The sequence below is a fragment of the Equus quagga genome, chromosome 8, assembly GCF_021613505.1.
Source record: "Equus quagga isolate Etosha38 chromosome 8, UCLA_HA_Equagga_1.0, whole genome shotgun sequence".
NCBI classification, from domain to species: domain Eukaryota; kingdom Metazoa; phylum Chordata; class Mammalia; order Perissodactyla; family Equidae; genus Equus; species Equus quagga.
This window is the reverse complement of record NC_060274.1, coordinates 5,618,640-5,637,827: the sequence shown is the minus strand read 5'-3', so window position 1 is coordinate 5,637,827 and position 19,188 is coordinate 5,618,640. Positions and strand designations below refer to the sequence as shown.

The 19,188-nt window shown below is 34.8% G+C and overlaps 1 protein-coding gene across 7 annotated transcripts in view; it reads left to right on the top strand.

The window, feature by feature from the left end:
* QKI (QKI, KH domain containing RNA binding) overlaps positions 1-19,188 on the top strand; it is a 142,782-nt gene that overhangs the window by 85,217 nt on the left and 38,377 nt on the right. For all 7 annotated transcript variants that reach the window (XR_006889784.1, XM_046669789.1, XM_046669788.1 and 4 more), the window contains exon 4: positions 13,208-13,351. Coding sequence is in view for 6 of the 7 variants with exons in the window: in XM_046669789.1 (XP_046525745.1) it covers positions 13,208-13,351 (144 nt within the window). In the remaining variant the exon portion in view is untranslated. The remainder of the gene's footprint in view (positions 1-13,207; positions 13,352-19,188) is intronic.

Here is a 19,188-nt window from a genome sequence, read left to right as displayed (position 1 = left end):
CAGTCTACAACCCCAAATCCTTTAAGCTTCTTTCTCCTAAAAAGTATACTTTAAAATAATGTCATGTTTTTATTTAATATGTTTAATATCTTTTTATTGACTAATTAAAAATAGATTATCTTAAGCTCGTACTCTTTATCCCCAAAGTACTTTTCCAGTTCATTTTTGTAAATTATAACCTCTAGTCATGTCAGTTTATTTGCTGTTATTCAGTCATCCCTTCTCTGTATTCCTGCTTATGTCATTTCCTATAATCATTTATCGCTCTTTGATTTTAGATAGGCTGTTCAAACCATGGTAATGTCAGTTTCACAGCTCTTACGAGATGCTAGGTACTCTTCTATGTGCTATACAAACCTAACACATTTAGAATTCATCACAGTCCTGTGACATAAATACTACACTTACATCTGTTTTACATATGAGGAAACCGAGGTTCAGATATTTTGCCCAAGATTAGACAGCTAGTAAGTGACTAGTAAGTGTAGTATCATAAATTCCTTTAGAATATCAGCAAATGAATATTCAAAATTCATATTTAAAAATCATATTCTAAAACAAATAATTGTTTCCTTTTGTTTTGAATGTCTGTAGAACTTACTTTCTGAATAAATTCCCTCGGGCAAATGGAGCTTTCTAACAGTGAACCAGGAGCTGCCACCCTCTTCCCGTCTCCTTAAAACTGTCATCCATAGACCTAGTGATGGTCTTTGCTTGAGGCAGTAAGTTATCCTGTAGGTGAATTTGTCAAAATAATCATCTCGTTTCTTGTTATTGTTTTCAGTGAAATAGTTTTAATCTTTTTTATTATTTTGGTTTTTAAATATTATGTTTAACCTTTCTTGTCTTACTTAGTATACTGTTAGCTGTCAGGTGTTTAAGGCAGAAGTGTCTGATATCAGGTCAGTTTAGCTGAGTGATGTTGAGTAAAGTTTCTGCCCATTAGCTTATCTCATTTTTAAAGAAGAAATCGATGATGATAATACCTACCTCTCAGGTTTAAAAGGATTGATTAACTTTATAGATACAAAATGCTGAGTACAAAACCCTGTGTATGTTACTTTGTTATTAATAATATTAGCTGTGACTTTATTTTTGTGTCTCATTCTGTGCAGTAGTAAATGTTAAACGGTTATGGGGCGTTTATATTATAGTCATTGCTAAGGGATATGGAGATGAGTCTGATTCCAGACTTGCTGAAGCTTTTTAGATAGCGATACACATCAGACTTACTATGTCAAAAGAACAAATGATACAATGGAAATACAGGAAATATCCTGTCTGAGAGGACCTGGGGAAAATTTCATTGAGATGATTTTTGAAATTGAGTTTTGGTGATTTGAGAAGGAAAATGAGTATAAGTAGAAATGTTAGTCTTTTTTTATTTTAATCTTTTTTTAAAAAAAATCTTTTCTTGGTGTACCCTCAGCAAATAAATATTGCAATTTAACATTTTAAAACAAACGATTGTTTTTCTGTCTTTAATAATCTTTTCTTATGTCTGCTAGATAGTGGAGAGAATAAGACCCAGTATACAAAATTTCACATATGGGTAGTGAAAGGATTCTATTAATGCTATAAAGAAGTATTTCATGCTTCCATGGGCAATAACTACTTTTATGTAAGTGAGCATTAGAAACAGGAACTCAGCCCAAAGTAAAGATTTCCCGCAAGTTCTTTATTTCTATTCCTACTCTCTGTTTTTGTTAAACGTTAGCCAGACAGTGATCTTTAAACTTGCTGAGAAATGAAATTAAAAATCACCTGTTTGTTTTTATCTTTTTATGGGAAACTCTTTGCACATATTTAGTTCAATCTTTTCAACCTTAACTATGGTATCATCAGGATCATATTCAGCTTCTCAGTCGCATCCAAAATTCTTTCTGCATACTAAAAGCAGCTCTGATCTAGAGAAATCTTACTAGTTTTGATCATCACTGAGACAGACCAGTATTATTTGGCTAGAACTGGCAGTACATAAGTTTAGTTCAGACACACATTAATTACAGTTAAATTAATGGAATTAACATATGAAAATTGGAAGGAGAACATACCTGGCAATTATTTAGTATTGTGTTTGTAGGAAATAGTTGTTGTTTGTGTGTGTGTGTGTGTGTGTGTGTGTGTGTGGCTTACTACAACACAGATTTATTACCTTACAATTCTGAAGGTCAGAAGTATAAATCAGGCTTGCTGATATAAAGGCAAGGAATGGGGAGACTTTCATGTACATCATCTTGATCCAGAACCAGAAGTCTGAAATACAGTTGATTTCTATATATTGACCATGTATCCAATGACATTTGAAATTCCTTCTTAATTTGAGTGATACATCTTTATATTATTTTGGATTTTCTATGCACACAACTGTATAATCTGAGTAATATAATTATTATCCATTTCAGTGCTTATCACTTTGTTTTGTTTCATTTAATTGCTTGATACTTCCAGTACCATGCTGAATGGAAGTATTCATAGGGAACATACTTGGATCATTCCCAATCATGGGGGGAAATACTGGCATCAAATTGTTTCTGATGTTCTGTTATTGTCTTTTTTTTTCATTGAGATCGTAATAGTGTATAACATTGTGAAATTTCAGGTGTACATTATTATTTGTCACTCACCGTATAAATGTGTTGCTTCACCCCTTGTGCCCACCCCCCAATCCCCTTCCCCCTGGTAACCACTAATCTATTCTCTTTGTCCGTGTGTTTGTTTATCTTCCACATATGAGTGAAGTCATGTGGTATTTGTCTTCTCTGTCTGGCTTATTTCCCGTAATGTAATACCCTCAAGGTCCGTCCATGTTATTGCAATGGGACGATTTTGTCTTTTTCATGGCTGATAGTATTCCATATATTTATACACACACACACACACACACACACACACACACGTGCACACGCACACACACACACTCCACATCTTCTTAATCCAATCATCAGTCGATGGGAACTTGGGTTCCTTGAATGTCTTGGCTATTGTGAAGAATGCTGCAGTGAACGTAGGGGTACATCAGTCTCTTTGTGTGGTTGATTTCAAGTCCTTTGGCTGATTACCTGGTAGTAGGATAGCTGGGTCATCTGGTATTTCTAATTTTAATTTTTTGAGAAATCTCCATACTGTTTTCCATAGTGGCTGCCACCAGTTTACATTCCCACCAGCAGTGTATAAGGGTTCCCCTTTTTTCCACAACCTCTTCAACATTTGTTATTTTTTGTCTTGGTGATTATAGCCATTCTAACAGGTATGAAATGATATCTAAGCATAGTCTTGATCTGCATTTCCCTGATGATCAGTGAAGTTGAGCATCTTTTCATGTGCCTATTGGCCATCTGTATATCTTCTTTGGAAAAACGTCTTTTCATATCCTCGGCCCATTTTTTGATTGGGTTGTTGGTTTTTTTTTTTTTTTTTTTGATCAGTTGTGTGAGTTCTTTATATGTTATGGAGATCAACTCCTTGTTGGATATTATGATTTGCAAATATTTTCTCCCACTTGGTGGGTTGTGTTTTCATTTTGTTCCTGGTTTCCCTTGCCTTGCAGAAGCTCTGTAGTCTGATGAAGTCCCACTTGTTTCTTTTTTCTTTTGTTTCCCTTGTCTGAGTAGACTTGGTATTCGAAAAAATCCTTTTACAACTGATGTCAAAGAGTGTACTGCCTATATTTTCTTCTTGAAGTTTTATGATTTCAAGTCTTAGCTTCAAGTCTTTGATCCATTTTGAGTTTATTTTTGTGTGTATGGTGAAAGATAATGGTCTCCTTTCATTCTTTTGCATGTGGCTGGCCAGTTTTCCCAGCACCATTTATTGAAGAAACTTTCCTTTCCATATTGTGTGTTCTTAGCTCCTTTGTCGAAGATTAGCTGTCCATAGATCTGTTGTTTTATTTCTCGGCTTTCAGTTCTGTTCTATTGATCTGTGTGCCTTTTTTTGTACGCATACCATGCTGTTTTGATTACTATAGCTTTGTAGTATGTTTTGAAGTCAGGTATTGTGATGCTTCCAGCTTCGTTCTTTTTTCTCAGGATTGCTTTTGGTATTCGGGGTCTTTTGTTGCCCCATATGAATTATAGGATTCTTTGTTCTATTTCTGTGAAGAATGTCATTGGGATTGCATTGAATCTGTAGATTGCTTTAGGTAGTATGGACATTTTAACTGTTCTTCCAACCTATGTACATAGAATATCTTTGCATTTCTTTTTGTCATCATTGATTCTTTGAATAATGTCCTGTAGTTTTCATTGTATAGGTTGACCTCCTTGGTTAAATTTATTCCTAGATATTTTATTCTTTTTGTTGGGATTGTAAATAAGGTTGTATTCTTGAGTTCTTTTCTGTTAATTTGTTATTGAAGTATAGAAATGCAACTGATTTCTGTAAGTTGATTTTTCACCCTGCAACTTTGCTGTAGTTGTTGATTATTTCTAATAGTTTTCTGATGGATTTTTTTTTTTAGGGTTTTCTATATATAAAATCATGTCATCTGCAAACAGTGAGAGTTTCACTTCTTCATTGCCTATTTGGTTTCATTTCTTTTTCTTGCTTAATGGCTCTGGCCAAAACCTCCAGTGCTGTGTTGAATAAGAGTGATGAGATTGGGCACTCTTGTCTTGTTCCTGTTTTCAGAGGGATGGCTTTCCATTTTTTCCCCATTGAGTATGATGTTGGCTGTGGGTGTGTAGAAGATAGGTTTTTCTTGTGAAGGAAAAGTATTAAGAATAGTCCTTTTGTTTATAACTTGGAAAATCTTTGACATAAAACAATGAAAGTTCTTTGAATTTAGCAAATATGTTTCATTGTGCTTAATTTAATAAGCATTTGTTAGATTCTTGCTGCCTATAAAGGCTTGCCTAGATGAGATAAAATTATTTTGTTCTTCGTATATTATTAGAAAATAATTTGCTTTGAAAACATGATTGTTGTTGGACTTACGTTCAGGTTAAAAAAATTTTTGAGTTCAACTTTATAACTAGAGTCAGTTAGCAATTAAACTGTGAAGTCTACTTTATGTCCATTTTGTCAATCAACATTTCTTAAGCTAATTTGATTGTAGGTACAATTGCTGATGGTTACATGTCTGAGTTTATCACTTGGCTTCAAATGTATATATTCATAAGTGTGTTATTTGAACCGTGGTTTGCTTAAATATTATAACACTTTTGGAATTCCTATCTAGGAAGTTTTGGCACATGAACTTTCACATTAAGAGCACAGTAGGGGGAGAAGTCTTGTGCTCATTTTCCTGATTAGAAATGTATAATTAAAAGAGTCTGTCAGCAGGAGTTGGGACAATCAGTGTATTCTGATACTTCATGTTATAGAATTACTTTGTTGTTCAAACAGATACTGTAATTAGAGCCTAATTTAAAACTTCATAGGGCAGCGACTCATCGGGTGTTTTTGTTTTTAATCAGAAACAAAAGTATTTTCTCAAATGTTGAGAGTGTTTTTTACTTACTATTTTTATATCCCTGTAAACAGCAGATTCCAAAATGAAGTGGATGATGTTTTATTTAAAACTAATGGTTAGAACTTCTTTCAGGATGATGGTTTCAATTAGCCCTGACTTAGCATAATGTTGGATATATGCATTGTATATTAAGACTAAATTTTAGTTTTGAGAATCTCATCTATTGAAAACTTTAGTGAATGGAGGAATTCTGTGTGTTAAGTGGTCACAGGTTTATCATTTTAGTATATTTGTGTCATTGAAATTTGATAGGCAATTCTGTCATCCAGGAAAAAAGCATTTTTGTAGGTGTAAGAGATCTCTTTTACCAGGTGCTTCTCTTGACTTTATTCTTGATATTGTTTTTCATATTTGATATTGCTCTTCACAGGACTTATTCAGGAATTCACTTAGGAGAGAGAAAGAGCACTTGACTTGGAATTAGGAGACAGGACCAATACAAAAAAAACAAAGCCCAGATTTACCAAATAATCAATTAATCTGTTTGTTTATCTGCATCCTAAGTCCCTGTCAGCTCTAAAACTCTGTGAGGACAAGATCTGCTTAGAATTCCATGCAAAAGAATGTTGAAAGGTAAAATGGTAAAGTAGAAAAAAATTCTTAAAGATTCGAGACCTCAGTGTTTTGTTTCTGACTCTCACTAATTTGTGAAGCTGTTTTAGGGCAATTTCCTTAATTTTAGGGCTCTCGTGCAGGTTATGTCTTGTACTAGGAATTAGTTGTTAAGATGCAGGCCCTAAAGTTGTTCTGCCTGGGTACCTCAGCTGGGCTGTAGAACACTTACTGTCTATGTGACTTGGACAAGCCATGTCTGCCTCGACCTCGTTAACAAATTAGTAACAATGACGGTACTGTACTCACATGGCTGTTAGGAGGATTGAATGAGGTGATGTCTTTCTATCGCATAGCATAGTACTCAGCAAGCAATAAGTGTTTAAAAAAGGCGTAGCTATCATTATCATCATCATCATTTTCATTTCCGAGTTTCTTTAGCGTCACCTGAGAGACTGAGTTATTTGAAATTTACTTTTCTATAATATATTTGCCAAGAATATAGACCATAATAAAGTATCGTTGGTAATTGTCTACCTGCTCTATGATGAAGTATGAATGGTATTATAAAGTTGTTTTATATGCTACTAAACTTTAATTTACTATGTAAAGTATATTCCATTTCCTTAAGAGCTCTCTTGTCATTTCAGCCTCCCTCAAATCAAAAGATCCAAGGTCAGCGGTTTTGAGCTTTGAGCATATTTATACACACAGTAATTTCTTATATATAATTTATCTTTGTGGTGCTCTGTTATAGTAAGATATAAGTTTAGTCTTGGAGTTTTAAAAAGACTTTGACCCTTATATCCCATTCTTCCCTTATACTCCGTTCTTCTGATACATTGAAATAAGGTAGTATTGAGGTGACAGAGCAAAGGAAAAGCTGTGGAGGGATGTGGAGTTCAGACTTCGTGAGCATGATTGTAGAAAATCTGGGAGAGTGACTAGAAGAGAAGTAAGAGAACAAGAATAAAAAATGGAGGTCAAGATTGTCAAATGGAAATGGCAACTTCACTAGGAGTCAGAAAACAGCAGGCCGAGCCCAAGATTCATGATTAAGGGAGATGGTGTGGAGGTTTCTATAGACAGAGACAGAGTGATACTGAATACGGCAGAACGCTGTGGGGAAAGCTGCGATTTATTAATGTACAATTTGATATTTGATTTTAATGATGCTCAATAATAAAAGCTCAGTTGCTCAATTCAGTAAGGATTTGTTTAGTGCTCGATATGTGTAAAGTCAGTGTATACATACTGTCAAGAGTATAAACATCAATGAGACATGGTTCTGGTATTCAACTGGGATCAGACTTTCTAATAGCTAGAATTAGACCATGCATAGATAACAGTAAGCTACAGTATGATACTTAGAACAAAAGATAAAGTCACTATTAAAGAAGGGGAAAGAAGAGGCATCCTGGACCTAGGCAATAAATAAATTGCTTAATTTAAACTTAAAACTATTGACAAACAAAAACTTAAACTATTCGCAAACTTGGGAATAGGCTGGTTTATTTACAACATGGAGGGAATATAAGCATATCATGGGACAGTGAGTAAGAAATGGCACTTGAAGTTAGTGTGGATTAAAGTGAATGGGTGCGTGAATGTACAGCAGTCTTTCTCTGTCAGGGCACAAATAAGCTTATGACTGCATTTCAAAGATTTTTTACAAAACCAGTTGGTGCTTGTGCTCAAGTGTTAAAAATCCATGCTTTTCAGAAAACTCATTCAAGATCAGTAATAACTGAGACGTAGTTGTGGACAAGTTTGGAGAAGGGAGATGATGAACTCCCGTTTTGATGTGTTGATTTGAGAGCACTTTAAAAACACTGACGTACACATCTCAAGTTGGCACTTGGAAGTTGGAGGTCTAGAAATCAGCAGGGAGGACTGTGCTGGAAATGTATGTTTAGGAATATGTTGATGCAAAAAATCCCATGTTCTTCTCTATTGCTGAAGATTTGGTGGCACATAACATGAAATGACATTGGTTTGGGTAACACTAAAATAGACATCATAATTCATGATAATGAGCTATTTTTTCCTATTAGTATCTCAGCTAAGATTGTTATTATTTGAAATATTTGAAATATTATTTGAAATACATCTGTAAAAAGAAATTAATGCCTCATAGATCACAATTTCTAAGAGATACAACATTTTTGGTCTATATCCATTTTGTTACCCCTCCTCTCTGCTTCATTTCAGTCTTTCTTTTGTCCCAAAATATTGAAGAGAGAAATTTGGGGAGTAGATTCTTAATGTAGGTATTTTAGGGTATAGAAGTTGGCACCCTATAATCTTATTCTATGTCTTGTCTGTTTATGATTAAAAGAGAACGTTTGTGGATATGTTTTATTGACTTCTCTATAGTATTTGCCAATTCCAGATTGCCTTCATTAGATAAGAAACAGAAAGAGAACACAGGAGAAATTATATTTATGTTGAATAATTACTAGGCTCAAAACTCACTATTGAAGGAATTTACTTAATCTCTTCTTAAGTTAGAATGGACTACAATTGGATAAATGTGGCTTCTGGATAGAATGATCTTAAAATCTTTTTTTAAACGAAGTTTGATATGCTCATAGATTAAAAGTATGTATCTGTAAGGCCTGGTGTGGAAAACCAGGGTCTCTGTCTCCCCCTCTGCTGTCTTGCCACCACCACCACAGTCGCTTCCTGCTCTGTGAGAGATTCTTTTGTTATCGGTTCCCTGTTGCTACATTGTGTACTTACCTTGCTACTAGTTGTTCCTTCTTAGTTTTCATTTCATTTTTTCATTGTATGAGAACTCAGTAGTCCCTTTTCATTTGGAAGTTCTCATCCTTCAGTTCTGTTTTAAAAGTATGTATTATGTTTATGATTTTTTCTCCCTTATGCTTCCTTTTTGTTTTTCTTGGTGGGTGATCTGTCATTTAGTTTCTGAACCTCTTGAACTAGATCTCTAATTTTTATATTACTCTCTACCACTGTCCATCTCTGTCTTGCTACTTGGAGGGAGAATTCCTCAATTTTTATCTTCTAACTCCTCTTAAGTTTTTCATGTCTACTATCATATTTTTGGTTTCAAGAGTTCCTTTGTATATTTTGAATTCTTTTAATAGCATTTTTTACTTGTTTTAAGGATTCAGTATCTTTTTTTAACTCTCTGAGGATTTTTGAGATTTTCTTCTCCCTGCTCAGTGTTTGCTTTCTTCAGGTTGTTTTCCGTTTGTTGGGCTGGTCAGACTTCTCACAGAAAGGTGTTCAATGTCCTGCCCCATTGTGTGGGCTGGGCTGCCTTGGCTCTGAGTGTAGAATCAGGGTGAAGGCTGGACACCTTAGCCTTCAGTGTGTAAATGATCCCATCAACTGCCCCTCAAAACCCAGTTCCAGAAAGGGGAACTTTTTAGGAATATGTGTCTAGTCTTTTGCTGGGAATTAGAGAGTGCCAGATAGCTAGCTCTTTGGGGACAAGGGATGTGGAGATTCAGCTGCTCCTTAATGAGAATTCAGCCAATCTTCCACTCTTAGCCCTACCCTTGCCCCTGTTTCCATTGCTTCCAATTTCCTTGGCCTTTGGGGGAAGTCTGCAATATAAATTGGTTCCTCCTCTCCTGGGGTTGACTAAGTCAGTCCCTGACTACTTAGCCATCTGCTTTCTAGTTCCTACATTGTTTCCTTTCCCATTTTCTTCTTCCTTATGAGATTGTACATTTTAAACTCTACAGTATTTTAGGAGAATTTTAGGAGGGAATGAAGCTACATGATTGCATTAATTTCACCATCTTTTTCTATGTTTTTGTTCTTTCAACTGTTTTTAGAACTGTAAGCAAAACTGTTTATTTTGAAGCAAATAGTAAGATAGTATAACTTTCTTTTACTTTTGTATTTTTAACTGACACCTAAGTTATTGAATTAATTAAGAGTATACATTTACCAAGGTGTTTCACAACTCCAAAATTTATTCCTTCAATAAAGCACAATGTCAAGTTATACTACAACTTTGTTCTCTGTTCCTATCATGTAAGTAATATTATTTCCTTTAAATCCTCTGGCTTTTTGTCTTCTCCTTGTATAAAAGTTTGTGGCAAGTCATTTATGATTTTAGTTTTTATTCTTAGACCTTTCTTAAATATTTTGGGTTATAAATGTTCCTCAATTCTCCTTGTATTAGTATCTGTACGCATTAGTGTCTGATGCACACGTACTAGCTTTTAGTGTCTGTCTACTAATTACAACATCTGTGTCAGTTACAGGTTGGTTTCGATGGATTGATTTTTCTTATATATATTACATTTTCTGCTTCTTTGCATGCCTGTTAATTTCTGATTAGTTGCCAGATAGTGTGATTTTTACCTTGTTATGTGGTTATTTCGTGTTCCTGTAAGTATTCTTGAGCTTTGTTCTGGGACACAGTTAAATTAGTTGGCAAGAGTTTGCTCCTTTGAGGTCTTCTTTTAAGATTTAGGTAGCACTGAACAGTGCTCAGAGCAGGTGTAATTATTTCCCACCACTGAGGCGAGACCTGTGCACTTTATACCCACTGTGAATCATGAAGTCTTCCTGCTGGCTCTGTGTGAGAACCTGGCTCTTGTACCTTGAATCCTCTGGATGGTTCTTTCCTGGCCTCCAGTGCTTCCTCACGTGCATGCACTGATCAGTCATCAGCTGAATGCCGGAGTAGACCTTGTGCAGGTCTCCAGAGTTCTTTTTCTGTGCAGCTCTTTCCAGTACTCTTTTTCTGTGAACTCTAGCTACTTAGGTGTCCCTGGATTCTCAGCTTAGTCTCCTCAACCCAAGGAGTCATGTTAGCCTGGCACTCTTCCCAGGGCTACTGCCTGGAGACTCCCAAGCCTGGGAGCTGGGGCAATAGTGGGACTTACCTCCTTGATTTGCCATCACTTAGCCTTACTGTCCTTATCACCTGAGGTCCAGGGGCTTGAGAATGGTTTTTTGGTTGTTTTGCCTGTTTTTTGGTTGTTTCAGGCACGATAGTGAATCTTGTTCATGTTACTTTATCTTAGCCAAAAGCAGAAGTCCCTTATTCATATGCATATAGACACACTTTTAGGTTCATCAAATAGTACAAGTAACTTTTTAATTTATTAGCTCTATTCCAAAAATAGCTAAAAAAGTAAAAACACAAATTTTGGTGAGTAAATGTTGTCAACACTTTCAAACATAAAAATTAAAATCTGAATTTAACAAATTGATTTTTTTTTTTGCCACATTAGATATATATATATGTTTTACATTCTTTGGCATACAGATAACCCTGAGGGTGCCAATTTCTTGACTCATTGACTCTTTCGTTTCTCAGTTTTTCATAGTGTCCCCTAGGCAAAGAGAATTACTTAGTAGTTTTTTATTTGATTAAATAGTTACTTCCAAGCAGCTTAATTAGCGTTTATATCAAAACAACTTAAATTGAAAAAAAATTTAAATTTTATTCATAAATAACCACATTATTTATTAACGGGAGATGTGTGTTTCTCTTGAGCACTGTTCAAATTCTCAAACTTGAGAATCAGATTGGACACTACCACCACCTTCTTTTCCTGTTCCAAATTGATTTTTGCATGGACTTCCTTTTATTTCATCAACCGCTGAAAACTTAGCATTGCAAAGATATGACATCATCAAAAGGGAAGTAGCATGATATAATGTTGAAAAATTCAGATATTTTGAGCTGGGAGTTTGCATGGTGTCTGACAGACATTGACTGTCGTTGCCCTTGGAATTTCACATCCCCTGTTGTATTCCTGTGAGTGTGCTGTGGTGACTCTGAGTTCACTCTTTGGGAACACGTAGATGGCCTACCCTAGGATGGTGTGCTTTGCCTGGTTTTTTGTTTCCCCTCACAACATTTGGATGCATATTCATTTTAATGGCATTAACAGAAAATAAAGGCAGAAGCATATACTTGACTTGGAACTTATTTCTATCCTTATTGACCAGCTCCTTAGATTTCCCTAGCATGGCCTCTGTAAACATGGGAATGGTAGTAGAAACGTGTTTTATTATATCAGTTTTGTTAATTTATACTAGTTTTATTTTCTTTGGTTGGAATCTCATAATTTAGTAAATAGTGACCTTTAAGATGAACATTCAGCAACAACAGGTGTTTTTTTTTCTTTATGTATAGTACCTTACACTGAACTAGGTGCATTTATTTATGCCATTTTTATATTATTTATAAATTTATATTCTTATTTTTTAAAATTTTTTAAAAATGTAGATTTATAAATTATGTTTTATAAATATCTTATTAGCTCTAAAACTTAAAACAAGAAGCAATTCTGAAGTTCTTATATCTTAGGTAAGAGGGAAATGTGGCCAACTCTACTTCTAAGCTCCCTGTAGCTTGCCAGTGTTTCCATGCTAGGGATATTCCTCACTAGGTGATTTGAAGACATCAGGGAAATGCAACATAGATATTCTCTATTAAACTAGTACTTATGGGTGGATATAATTAAAGACTGACCTTACAGTTCACTAATTTTAAAGTAAGGTCTAATGGAAATATAGTTAAACTATACTTAAACATTTATTTCTTACTGTGATTATAGTGAAATGTTTCTGTAATTACTACTTGAAATACTTAAAACAAATGGCATTTCTCTTACACAGTAATGTCTATTTGCAAAATACTTTTCCTAATCTTGAATTTAGCCAGTTATTAAAAATAGTTGTAACAAATTGAAAAGATGACTGAATTTGACAATGAAAACTGATTCAGCGCCTAAATTGTCGAGTTATTAACTGTGTGACCTTGACGAGTGACTTGCTTAAATTAACCTTGATAACCTTCTACTTAACTCGTAAGTAACATACAAAAATAATACCATGCTTTTCCTGAGAACGTAAGGAGGACACCATACAGAAGTTTCTTAGTGCCTAAGAACACTGCAGGGGTTGAGATTGCCTTGCTCGCTGTTGTAGCCTTAGCATCTGTCTCCATGATTAATACATAGGAAGTGCTCACTAAATATCTGTTGAATTAGTTCTCATTTGATTCAGTAATCACACACCCAGGCTTTTTGCCAGGGAAATAATTCAAAGATTTATCAGTCATCATGGAAGAATATGCAAAACATAGCTCAAATACTTGGCAACAAGTGGGTATTATGAAAGATATACTCTCTCTTTGAAAAGAAAAATTTGTAATAGTGTACTTTGTAAATTTTCTAGGAGGAGCAAAATAGAGGCAAGCCCAATTGGGAGCATCTCAATGAAGATTTACATGTACTGATCACTGTGGAAGACGCTCAAAACAGAGCAGAGATCAAATTAAAGAGAGCCGTTGAGGAAGTGAAGAAATTACTGGTACCTGCAGTAAGTATTAATTTCCAAATCCTAGATTTGGGCCTAAGCCTTTTTTTCAGTTTAATTTTAAATAATTGTAATGTTTATGTTAATAAAAATAGGTTGTTATTTGTTAGAAATGTTATTTAACCACAAAATATAAAAATAATTTATAACTCATTTACTTTAGTATAATAAACATAGACATTGCTCAAACCCTTAAATGGGAAAGCCTGTTTATTTTTGTGAAGGAAGTGTTGTGAGGGGAGCAAACTCAATTAGTGACCTACTTTTGAAAAGTATTATTGCCTTTATATCACTCTCTTATAGGATAAGAGTGTAGGTACATTATTAATAGGATGACAAAAGCTTTCTTCTTTTATTTGTGGAGCAATTTCTCATTGTAAGTAAGTAATGAGGGTACAGAAGCCTGTACATGTAATATTTATGTTGGGTGAGCCCTATTAGTAGGAGCACGTTATTTGAGTTGACGACAGGTTCCAAGAACTTTCCTAACATAGCATTGTCTCCCATAGAAAGACTATTTGATGGTTAAATTTTCCCATAATAATGATAACATTTTTCTTTAGAAAAATAAGAGGTAACGTTTACTCATGTACCAGGCATTATTCTGGGTACTTTTCACACTTTAACTCATTTAATATTTTTTCTGAGATAATAAAAACCATTAAAGTTCATGTTTGGGGGTCTTAGATGCTAGACACTGAAAGTAATTTTGGAGGGTGACATCTCATAAGAAATAATCTCAGACACCTCTATGTTTTCATCTTCCCTCCTTCCATTCTCCATCTCCCCCTCTTTATTCCCACCTACCTTTGTCTTTTCCTCATTCTTCCAGAACCCTTTAGTTTAGAAATGATGATTGAACTACTACCAGAGTATTATCTTTTTTAATGCAAAATTAAAAATAAATGATTGGCTTTCTAAGTCATTATTAAAATATTTTTTGTATTAGTAAAAATATATGGGAATGTGGACCCTAACCTACTATTGAGAAAATTAGGAATACTGTTAGTATTCTGTCCAACAAAAATTTATTAACCTTTACATAAATGAGTATGGCATCTGCTGTTCTTTATTTCTCAGATAGTCTATTCTACACATAAACTTACAAGTCATAAATCTTTTCTTTTTACTTGACAAAATTAACTGTTCGATAGATCTTATGAGGCATATAAACTAACAGGTTAACTATGAGCTAAAATCTGTATTTATATACTATTATGCTATATAATGTTTCTCCTTTTCCTTAATAATTGGGCAGTATTGAAAAGCTCTATAGAAAAGGGTTTTTTCTAAGCATACTGGACTGTTAGTTCCATAAGCAGAAAAAGTTACTTAACATTAAGATTTTTATTGCTTTGTATAGCCAAAAGTATTCAGCTCATATAATACTAAGCAAATGAGTTCACCTAATCTAGCAAATAGACCAATGTCTAATAATTAAAACTCTTACCTATTAGATTATTCTAATCATTCTGTAAGCTACTTTACTTCTAAAGCTATTAACCTGAGAAAGAACATTGAATTAGAAGCCGTGTTAGTAACCAGTTATGTGTCTTTCAGAAGGGTTATAAACTTCTCTGGGTCTGTTTCCTCATTTACAAAATGAGAGTTGGAGCAAATGACCTCTAAGGACCATTTTGATTTTAAAATTGTTCATCTTTGAGTATTAAAAGGTGGCAGTAGATAAAAAATGACAGAAGCTTTTTAAAAATTTCATGTAATTTACATTTTAAAGGAAAACAGTACTTTTGATGATTGATCTGTATCCTTTAGAAGTATTTTTAGGATTGTTATTAATTACTACCTCTGAAGTAGTAAAATTTTCTTAGAATTACAAATTATGGAATAAAAATACTTTAAGGTATGGGTTCTATAAGGTGATTTAACCTTGCAGTAATTTCTTATTCCTGTTCATTTGATTACATAGGTTTATTGTAACATGGATGCTATATCGAAATTTATTTTAATTAAACTGAAAGTTACTATACATGTCTGGTAATGGTGTCTGGATAAACAAGGATTTAAACAAAACAGAAGCTTTACAATCCTGAACTATCAAGTGATTTGGGTTTTTACTTAAATAGGTTTTTGGGAGACAGAATACATCGTATTTGAGAGCTGACTTCTAGATTTGAATCCCATCTTTATGGCCTTTTACTGTCTCAGTTTTCTCATCTGTAACATTGGAACATCATTAAACTCCCATGTAGTTTTTGTGAAATTAAATGAGATGATACATGGAGAATGCTTAGCATAATGCCAGCACATAATTGTTCCATAAAAGTTTGTTGCAGCTTTTTGACGTTGTATAAATACTATTGTTTTATACTTGTATAGGTTTATGTGTTATTCTTTCCAAATACTGATTTAGAAAGAATGCATTAATTCAAAATTGGAGAAAATGTAAGTTCCTTCCCAACTCATGGTTATTCTTTTTAAGTAAATTTATTTGGCCTTTATAAAAAATCCAGTAGTTTAGTTTATAATGAGTTTAGTCTCATGAGTTTATCATTGCTTAAATATTTTCAAGAAAATTTTTTTTGGCTTGAAAATATTGACAAAACAATTCACCTATAAATGAATTTGGGTAATTCTGATATTTTTCTTGCTGTTCATGTAAAAGTTATAATGGGAATGATACAGAGACCAGCAATTATTTTGGATTGTATTATTTAAGATGCCCTTATCTTGAATTGAGAATTGCAGAAAAGAATCATCGCCCTAACTCAGTGGAGTTTGACTAAGGGGTGTCAGAATCATTGCAGGAGAGAGAACACATTTCTTATCAGCATTTGTGTTTTGTCTAACCTCAGATTGCCCTTCCAGTGAGCTGCCAGTAGATTTTTTAAATTTGGTCTTGTATTACATGAAAGCCTTTTGAAACTTTTTTGTGGTTTTCATGTTCCAAAATTTATCTTAAGAATAGTGATGCTGAGAATTTTGCTCTTTTGACCATTTCAGTTGCAGTTGCTTATCTAACATGTGAATTAACAGCCCTTTGTATTTGAAATTTTTAGTTGTGCCTTTCCTGTCTCATCAATATTCTGTTATCTCTATCCAGAAAAATACCAAACTCAGTCAACTTTACTTCCTACAGTTCTCAAATTTGCTTACTTTCTTTTACCCTCCCCACTTTTCTTTACCCTAATTCAAGCCAGAATCCTCTCAGAACCCCACAACTGGTATCCCTGCTTGTAGTCTTGGGCCTCTCAACCCTATCTTTAAATTGCAGTCTATTCATACCTTTCCTCTTACTCTGAGAAAAGAAAGCAGAATTCCTTAATGTGTCCTTACAAATTGCTTCATGATTTGCCATACCTTACCTTTCAGGCTTCATTTCTCACTCGCCGTCATACTGAAAGTACACACATAATATACACACATTCCACACCATACCCACAGATTGAGTCATTCTATATTTATTTGAATTTCTTGAAACTCCAATCTTTTTCTCACCTCTGGGCCTTGTACTTCATTTCCCAAATGTTTATTTCATGCTTCCACTGTGTCAGCTTTTGAGGATAAAGACAATAAATAAAGCTGACCAATAAAGTGCCTGCCATCATGAAGCTTACCTTCTGGGGATGGGTTGTGGGTTAGATTACTGACAATAAGCATAATCAAATATAAACTATATTAGGTTGTGAAGAAAAAATATCAGGGTAAGAGGATAGAGAACTTTGGATTAGGAAAATGCTGTTCTATATGGGATGATTAGAGAATGCCTCTGAGAAGGTGAAGTTTATGAAAAAGAAAAAACGAATTGAAATGTGATACAATTATTTGAATATCCAAAGAGCTTTCTAAGCAAAGAGAGCAGCAAGTACAGTGACCCTGAGACGTGTTTGAGGTATATCAACGGGGTCCTGTGAGGAGCTTAGTGAGTAGGTCGGAGGTTGAGTCAGAGGGAGGATGAAGAGCTGGCAGCTTACAGAGGCCTGTAGACCATGATAAGGATCTTGGATTTTAGTCTGAGATGAAAAGCTGTTGGAGGAATTTAAGGAGAGGAATGACACGATCTGATATTTCAAAGGATCATTCTGAATAGAGAATAGACTTTGAGGGTGATGGTGAAAGCAGAGATGCCAATGCACAAGCGTTTGCAGTTCATGTAAGAGATGAAAGTGACTTGGACTAGTGTTGAAGGTACTGAGAAGAAGTCAGATTATGGATTTATTCTGAAGGTAAAGCTGACAGTAATTTTGATTGATTTGATGTGGTATGTGTGATGACTTCAAGATTTTTACCCTGAGCAATTGGAATCGTCTTCTGTTTACACTGTTGGAAAAGCAAATTTGGAAGGGAAGTCAAGAAATTGAATTTGGAACTGTAAAAGTTGAGATAGCAAATGTTAAATGGGCATTTGATTATAATAATCAGGTTAGATGAGAAGATGGGGCAAGAATATGTCAATTTTGGAGTCATCGTCATATCAAAAGCTTTTAGAACCGTGGGACTGGACGATATCTGAAGACTGGATAAATATATAGAAGAGTAGTCTGAGGACTGAGCCCCTGGGGTCCCTGGGTACTTTACCACATAGCGGTCAGGAAGAATAGGAGGATCCAGCAAAGGGTACTTTACCAAACAGAGGTCAGGACAAATAGGAAGATCCAGCAAAGGAGACCAAGGAGAGGAGCCTCTGAGGTTGGAGGTAAACCAGGAGTGTGAAGTCCTAGAAGCCAAGTGAGGACGTTTGTTGCTGAAGATGATTCAGTGAAGATAAGAATGAGGAGTTAACCATTGGATTGGGCAAGTAGTGGTCATTGGTGACCTTGCTGATCAAAGTTTTGGATGGTGAGTTTAAAAGCCTGATTGGCTCAAGTTCAAGAAAGAATGAGGCAAGAGGAAAAGAGGCTGAAAGTTTTTCCTCTAAGATTTTATTTTTTATTTTTTTTGAGGAATATTAGCCCAGAGCTAACTGCTGCCAGTCCTCCTCTTTGTGCTGAGGAAGACTGGCCCTGAGCTAACATCCGTGCTCATCTTCCTCTACTTCATATTTGGGATGCCTCCCACAGCATGGCTTGCCAAGCCGTGCCATGTCCGTAGCTGGGATCCGTACCTGGGATCTGTACCAGCCAACCCCAGGTGGCCCAAGTGGAACGTGCGAATTTAACCGCTGCACCACCGGACCGGTCCCTAAGATTTTATTTATGTAAATAATCTCTTCAGTACACTCAGCCTCTCAGTTCTTTTATTGGTTCATCTTCATTGATCTTATTCTCCACTCCAGATCAGCCTCCCACTCCATGGTAGTTCCTTGGAACTTCTGAGGGTACCTCCCTAAACATGCAACAGCAGAATGCCCAGCAGAGGACAGTTTCCTCTCTTCAGTGAGAAGATGCTGCATAAATTTAGCAAGCAGCGTTAATTAACTTGTGCATATATACTTGTAGGATAAATCTTTTGAAGTAGAATTACTAGGTTAAAGGGTAAGTGCATTTTACATTATAATGCTTCATTCGTATTAAAATTTATAAGTTGCTTTTCAAAAAGTTTATACCAGTTTACAGTCCTGCCAGTGTTGTATGAAAATGCCTGTTTCCCAACACAATCTCAAACCCTGGGTATTAGTAAAGTTTTTAATCTTTGCTTTTTAAAATTTTTTTTAAAACCTTTCGTTACAAAAATGTGAATAAAATAATTCTCATGGTTCTTACAACTATTTGTTATTTTAGGACAGTTTTTATATTAAGGTGCTGTGTGATACTGTAGATATTTTTGTAACAAAAAACTATACTTTTATATTTTATGTTTATGTCTTGAACTGGTGCATAATTCCTAGTTTCATATTGTTTCTATGGGGAGTATGATTCAGTTTACATTATCATTTACAGAAT